This window comes from Pleurodeles waltl, chromosome 4_2, assembly GCF_031143425.1.
Source record: "Pleurodeles waltl isolate 20211129_DDA chromosome 4_2, aPleWal1.hap1.20221129, whole genome shotgun sequence".
NCBI classification, from domain to species: Eukaryota; Metazoa; Chordata; class Amphibia; order Caudata; family Salamandridae; genus Pleurodeles; species Pleurodeles waltl.
Window position 1 is genome coordinate 1049797752 of NC_090443.1, and position 7594 is coordinate 1049805345.

At 50.6% G+C, this 7594-nt stretch overlaps 1 protein-coding gene across 1 annotated transcript; it reads left to right on the forward strand.

Annotated features, from left to right (window-relative positions):
• The first annotated feature begins 5002 nt into the window (after positions 1–5002).
• Positions 5003–6616, forward strand: LOC138294021 (shematrin-like protein 1). The gene has a single exon (XM_069233272.1). The coding sequence runs from the start codon at positions 5003–5005 to the stop codon at positions 6614–6616; it is 1614 nt and encodes a 537-aa protein (XP_069089373.1).
• The last annotated feature ends 978 nt before the right edge of the window (positions 6617–7594 follow it).

The following is a 7594-nucleotide window of genomic DNA, read 5'->3' on the forward strand; positions in this document are numbered from 1 at the left end:
CTTGGCTATTACCCAGAGAGGAATTTTATTTAACTCCAAACCAGGAGGCACTGACCATCACGGAACAGACTCTTGCTATCAGCCCAGGCTATTCTCATAAGGGAGAAATTGTATTTATCTCCAGGCCAGGAGGCACTGACCATCATCCCTCCTAGCAGAGTTAGGGCAGCTAAACACAGATAAGAGCAAGTGTCTACCCCCAGCCCACCAGGCTTCTACAAGGAATAGGGAGGGGCACTGGGGAGCTGGAACGTCAAGCAGAACAGCTCAGCTCACAGTAAACACAAAGGCTCACCTCACGGTTCTCCCGTAGGGAACCTACTGGCTCTCAAACACACATCCCAGGGAGTCAAAGGAAACAGGACCACGAGCAAAGAAGGCTGCACAGATTTAAGCAGGAGGATGGCTAGAAGCCACCCCTCCCCTCCAAGGGTACAAGGATACAGGTATCCCCGACTATAGATTTATTGCTGCCACCACTGTCAGTCTACCACTCCCTTGGTAGAGAGGGCAGAAGACACTCTCTGGGAAATGGGGGTGCACTATGCATTCCTCACTCGACCTCATGTTTGTCATGTTCACTGAGGGAGGGTTGCAGAATCCATACAGTAACTTTATGTGACTTGCCTGTCGATCACCGTAAGGCAGGGGAAGCACGCTCTCCAGAGACATGCAGAAGACGTACCGTCACAACACTTGTGAAAATGCAAATGCCTCTGAAGTGATTTATAAATGCTCTGCTCCATGGCATGTGAAACAACAAGCTACAGAAGATAAACTACAGTATTGGGCCTGGTGTGGATCTGTGCACGCAGAAGAAGAGATATGGGTAGGCCCAAATGGGAAAATTGTGTTTCCCATGAAATTGTTCCCATCAATGCCATTTTTTCATGGTCTGTCAGATGTAGGATGAGAAGGCACCACTAGCCTGTTTTCTCAACCAAGAGGACAGTTTGGATGTAGTATGTTTTTTGAATGGACAGAGCCCTTCCCCAGACAGAACCGTGATGCATTACCTGTATCAGAAAGTCTTCCTATAGAACTGGTTCCATGTTTTGAGATCTGTCCTAAGCCTCCTCAGCTTGGACTATGGACCCGACGTTATTTCCCAAGTAATCAAGGGCATCTCCAAAAGTAGGGGACCTGATGCAGAGGTTCCACTGAGCCCATCACCCACAAGTATCGATTATGGGGTGCTTAAGAATAAATTGAGAAAAATTGGTGCATCCACCAACATATCCTGGATTGATGTCCTTCCAACGACCTTGATGGCTATATGGTGCACCCATGACTGAGTTACTAAACTAAGTCAGGTTGATATTTTCATAGGGAAGCCTATGCATGTACTTCATCACATATGGTTTTCTATTGACCAAAATGGATGACTTGGCATTGCGATATTGCAGGAAATTAACAGAGATATTGCGCTGTGATCCACCAGAAACCGTAAGACATACTTTGCACCCAGACGTTAGGGTGTCCGTGAAGGTGCACACCAGACACCATTGCCTTCAACCCCAGTGGAAAGGCTCATTCCAGGTACTCTTGACAACTAACATTGCGGTAAAGTGTGCCAACTGAGTAACAATGAAGAAGTGGCCTTGGTTACGGGCTCCGTGGTGCATCTTTGAGCCACCAATAATAGTGGCGGGAGTGCCCATCATCCTCAAGGAGCCTATCAAGACGGCAGAGGAGACGGAAGGAACTTTGAATGATTACATTTTAATGAGCACGAGGTCGGTTTCCATTACTTCTGCAATGGACTGGTCGGAATTAGAACCAAAGTATGAAGGGAACTGTTACACTGAGCTCCTGTAGAAATCTGATGGCGTATTAAGCGCCTTAGTTATGTTTGCACACATCTGCCCACCAGTACTGAGGATGAATTGCCTCCAGTGTAGTGCCATTAACAAGCACCGTGAGCTGTGCCCTTGTACAAGACGTGCTACATGAGAGCGGGCACTATCCCTCTTTGGCTACGGAACTGCAAAAGGACAAGATACCACAAGGACAGACACCGAGTCCCTGCACTGTTTGGGTGATGAATAGGGAGGTCCTGATAAAAAAATAGGATATTAGTTTCAACCCGCAGCTCTTTGCGCCATTGGACGCGCTTCTCATTATGTTCATTTTGTTGGGCAGGTGGGAGGTGTAAGCCCGGCCTCAGGAGTACTTCCGTTTTTCTCCCAGAAAATAATTGAGATGAAGCCGATGAAGGTGCTATAATCATAGATGTAATCCTATCATTAACAGGAAGCCTAGAAACACATCCGTTGCTGCAGAATTATGCACACAAATCTAAGACCACGCCCACAGGAAACTAGCGTCTAGTCTTGTACAGGTCCGGCCCCCAGGCTGAAGAAGCCAACAGCGCCCCATTCTGTGGCTCTTTGGATATCAGTCCACCTAGGCCCGCCTCCTCTTAAGCGTGCCGTCTTCTCAAAGTCATTGTTGTTTACTTTGTAGTAATTGTACTGTGAATACTATAGCGTCTAGTGTGCCTGGCAAGGCGTTGAAGCACTTTTTCAGTGGGCAGTGAAACTCTGGTTAGTGGGCAGGCTTGTTAGAGGCCAAGACAGACTGAGGCAGACATGAAACTGAGGAGATGAAGCGTTCTACAAAACTGGATGAAGAAATGTGGAGAGGGTGTGGCCAGAGCTGCCGACTATGGAACTGGGGAACCAGGTTTGAGTCTCAGCATCCACTCAACATCCTGTGATTCTGGTCACATCACTTAAACTCCCCGTGACCACAGAAAATAAACATGTCCTTGTTAAATGTCACTGGTGCTCATGTAAAAAACACTGCAATGCCTTCAGGTCGAGTTTGCGCTACATGAAACTGCTAAAAAAATAACAGCAAAGCAACAGGAGTGTGACACGTGGAACTGCTACAGCAGCCCACAAAGCTACTCCCAAGGAACCACGACTGAAGTTAAAGAGGGGGTCTCCAACCTTTTCTGTAATAAGAGCGACTTAAGTTCAATGAAAGTAGCTCAGAGCTGCTAATATTATTTGTGTTGTAATAGTGGCCACGCCACGCAAGACTACAGTAATGACCACGCCACGCAAGATTACAGTAATGATCACGCCACGCAAGATTACAGTAGTGACCGCGTCATGCAAGATGTGGCCACCATATGCAAGATTACAGCAGTGGCCACTCCATGGAATATTACAGTAATGGCCACTCCATGCAAGGTTACAATAGTGGCCACCCCATGCAAGGTTACAGTAGTGGCCACCATATGCAAGATCACAGTAGTGGCCACCATATGCAAGATCACAGTAGTGGCCACTCCATGCAAGGTTACAGCAGTGGCCACCCCATGCAAGGTTACAGCAGTGGCCACTCCATGCAAGGTTACAGCAGTGGCCACTCCATGCAAGATTACAGCATTGGCCACTCCATGCAAGATTACAGCATTGGCCACTCCATGCAAGGTTACAGCAGTGGCCACTCCATGCAAGGTTACAGCAGTGGCCACTCCATGCAAGGTTACAGCAGTGGCTACTCCATGCAAGGTTACAATAGTGGCCACCCCATGCAAGGTTACAGTAGTGGCCACCCCATGCAAGGTTACAGTAGTGGCCACCATATGCAAGATTACAATAGTGGCCACCCCATGCAAGGTTACAATAGTGGCCACCCCATGCAAGGTTACAGTAGTGGCCACTCCATGCCAGGTTACAGCAGTGGCCACTCCATGCAAGGTTACAATAGTGGCTACTCCATGCAAGGTTACAGTAGTGGCCACTCCATCGAAGGTTACAGCAGTGGCCACTCCATGCAAGGTTACAGCAGTGGCCACTCCACGCAAGGTTACAGCAGCGGCCACTCCACGCAAGGTTACAGCAGTGGCCACTCCACGCAAGGTTACAGCAGTGGCCACTCTACGCAAGGTTACAATAGTGGCCACTCCACGCAAGGTTACAGCAGTGGCCACTCCACGCAAGGTTACAGCAGTGGCCACTCCACGCAAGGTTACAGCAGTGGCCACTCCACGCAAGGTTACAGCAGTGGCCACTCCACGCAAGGTTACAGCAGTGGCCACTCCATGCAAGGTTACAATAGTGGCCACTACATGCAAGGTTACAATAGTGGCCACTCCACGCAAGGTTACAGCAGTGGCCACCATACGCAAGGTTACAGCAGTGGCCACTCCATGCAAGGTTACAATAGTGGCCACTCCATGCAAGGTTACAGCAGTGGCCACTCCATGCAAGGTTACAGCAGTGGCCACTCCATGCAAGGTTACAGTAGTGGCCACTCCATGCAAGGTTACAATGGTGGCCACTCCATGCAAGGTTACAGCAGTGGCCACCCCACGCAAGGTTACAGCAGTGGCCACTCCGTGCAAGGTTACAGCAGTGGCCACTCCGTGCAAGGTTACAGCAGTGGCCACCCCACGCAAGGTTACAGCAGTGGCCACTCCATGCAAGGTTACAGCAGTGGCCACTCCACGCAAGGTTACAGCAGTGGCCACTCCACGCAAGGTTACAGCAGTGGCCACTCCATGCAAGGTTAAAGCAGTGGCCACTCCACGCAAGGTTACAGCAGTGGCCACTCCACGCAAGGTTACAGCAGTGGCCACTCCACGCAAGGTTACAGCAGTGGCCACTACACGCAAGGTTACAGCAGTGGCCACTCCACGCAAGGTTACAGCAGTGGCCACTACACGCAAGGTTACAGCAGTGGCCACTACACGCAAGGTTACAGCAGTGGCCACTCCACGCAAGGTTACAGCAGTGGCCACTCCATGCAAGGTTACAGCAGTGGCCACTCCACGCAAGGTTACAATAGTGGCCACTACATGCAAGGTTACAATAGTGGCCACTCCACGCAAGGTTACAATAGTGGCCACTACATGCAAGGTTACAATAGTGGCCACTCCACGCAAGGTTACAGCAGTGGCCACTCCACGCAAGGTTACAGCAGTGGCCACTCCACGCAAGGTTACAGCAGTGGCCACTCCATGCAAGGTTAAAGCAGTGGCCACCCCATGCAAGGTTACAATAGTGGCCACTCCATGCAAGGTTACAATAGTGGCCACTCCATGCAAGGTTACAGTAGTGGCCACTCCATGCAAGGTTACAGCAGTGGCCACTCAATGCAAGGTTACAATAGTGGACACCCCGTGCAAGGTTACAGCAGTGGCCACCCCATGCAAGGTTACAGTAGTGGCCACTCCATGCAAGGTTACAGCAGTGGCCACTCCATGCAAGATTACAGCATTGGCCACTCCATGCAAGATTACAGCATTGGCCACTCCATGCAAGATTACAGCAGTGGCCACTCCATGCAAGGTTACAGCAGTGGCCACTCCATGCAAGGTTACAGCAGTTGCTACTCCATGCAAGGTTACAGTAGTGGCCACTCCATGCAAGGTTACAATAGTGGCCACCCCATGCAAGGTTACAGTAGTGGCCACCATATGCAAGATTACAATAGTGGCCACCCCATGCAAGGTTACAGTAGTGGCCACTCCATGCCAGGTTACAGCAGTGGCCACTCCATCGAAGGTCACAGCAGTGGCCACTCCATGCAAGGTTACAATAGTGGCTACTCCATGCAAGGTTACAGTAGTGGCCACTCCATCGAAGGTTACAGCAGTGGCCACTCCATGCAAGGTTACAGCAGTGGCCACTCCACGCAAGGTTACAGCAGTGGCCACTCCATGCAAGGTTACAGCAGTGGCCACTCCACGCAAGGTTACAGCAGTGGCCACTCCACGCAAGGTTACAGCAGTGGCCACTCCACGCAAGGTTACAGCAGTGGCCACTCCACGCAAGGTTACAGCAGTGGCCACTCCACGCAAGGTTACAGCAGTGGCCACTCCATGCAAGGTTACAGCAGTGGCCACTCCATGCAAGGTTACAATAGTGGCCACTCCATGCAAGGTTACAATAGTGGCCACTCCACGCAAGGTTACAGCAGTGGCCACCCCACGCAAGGTTACAGCAGTGGCCACCCCACGCAAGGTTACAATAGTGGCCACTCCATGCAAGGTTACAGCAGTGGCCACTCCATGCAAGGTTACAGCAGTGGCCACTCCATGCAAGGTTACAGTAGTGGCCACTCCATGCAAGGTTACAATGGTGGCCACTCCATGCAAGGTTACAGCAGTGGCCACTCCGTGCAAGGTTACAGCAGTGGCCACTCCGTGCAAGGTTACAGCAGTGGCCACTCCGTGCAAGGTTACAGCAGTGGCCACCCCACGCAAGGTTACAGCAGTGGCCACTCCGTGCAAGGTTACAATAGTGGACACCCCGTGCAAGGTTACAGCAGTGGCCACTCCGTGCAAGGTTACAGCAGTGGCCACCCCACGCAAGGTTACAGCAGTGGCCACTCAATGCAAGGTTACAATAGTGGACACCCCGTGCAAGGTTACAGCAGTGGCCACCCCATGCAAGGTTACAATAGTGGCCACCCCATGCAAGGTTACAATAGTGGCCACTCCATGCAAGGTTACAATAGTGGCCACTCCATGCAACGTTACAATAGTGGCCACTCCATGCAAGGTTACAGCGGTGGGCACTCCATGCAAGGTTACAGCGGTGGCCACCCCATGCAAGGTTACAATAGTGGCCACTCCATGCAAGATTCCTGGCAGTGACCACCTCCGTGTGCCAGACAGGGATACGTGGGTAATACGTGACAGCTAAAACTGTCATGCCCGTCACGAAGGTACAAATATTAGTAATATTGTATGACTTATCACTCGAATATTAGCTTCAATAATAGTTTGTAGTTTTTTCTCTAAACGTCAGCTTATGAGCTCTGAAAGTACACACTGTCATGGCAAATGCATGCTTTTCATTTTTGGGTACATTTATCATGAATTCAAGCCAACAAACGCTTGGCTCACACAGGAGAGCTACTGGGGCTCCCGAGCTACTCGCTGGAGAACCCCCAGTTAAAGGCTCATCGACCCTTCTTCCTTAGAAAGAGGCCCAGGCGTGAGAGTCTGGCACGGGGGGAGGGGGGGTAGAGGGGGGGGCATCATCACACACTGTCAGAAAAGGTCCAGCTGCGGCGAGAAGGAGCCCCTGTCACGACAGTGGAGGAGGGAAGTTATTCCTCGCACGGCGCTGACAAAAGCCTGTAAAAGGAAGTCGAGTGCAGGTGGCGAGAGTCGGGGTGTGCACCCCTAGTTGTGGCTATACACTGCAGGAAGCGAGAGAACAGTCACACGTCAACAGTAACGTTTTACACACATCGGTGGCAACAACGAGTCACGCTCCTTTAGGTGTTGCAGGTCACAGAGCTCTGTGTGTGCAACAGTGCACTGAGGTTACAAAAATGCAGCTATACACGGGTTAAAACAATTTAAAACTCAGTCTGCGAAGTGTTGAGTACTCAGTTGTGATCATCACGTCGTCAGTGACGCTGAGAGCGCAGTGGGATCGGACCCAAGAAAAAACACCAGTTATTGGTTTACTCGCTGCTGCTGAGACGTTCACACACAACGCAATTACAGCAACAGATTGCACGCGATGCACACGACGGACCTGCTTTTTCATATTCTATATAGTAAACTTTTTAAAACGTTTTGAAGTTGTAAGCTGTGTGAGTTTTAAGCTAATGAAATCGT

Bases quoted from the DNA above. Each gene is read 5' to 3' on its own strand.
- LOC138294021 (XM_069233272.1), top strand. From the start codon at position 5,003: ATGCAAGGTTACAATAGTGGCCACTCCATGCAAGGTTACAATAGTGGC.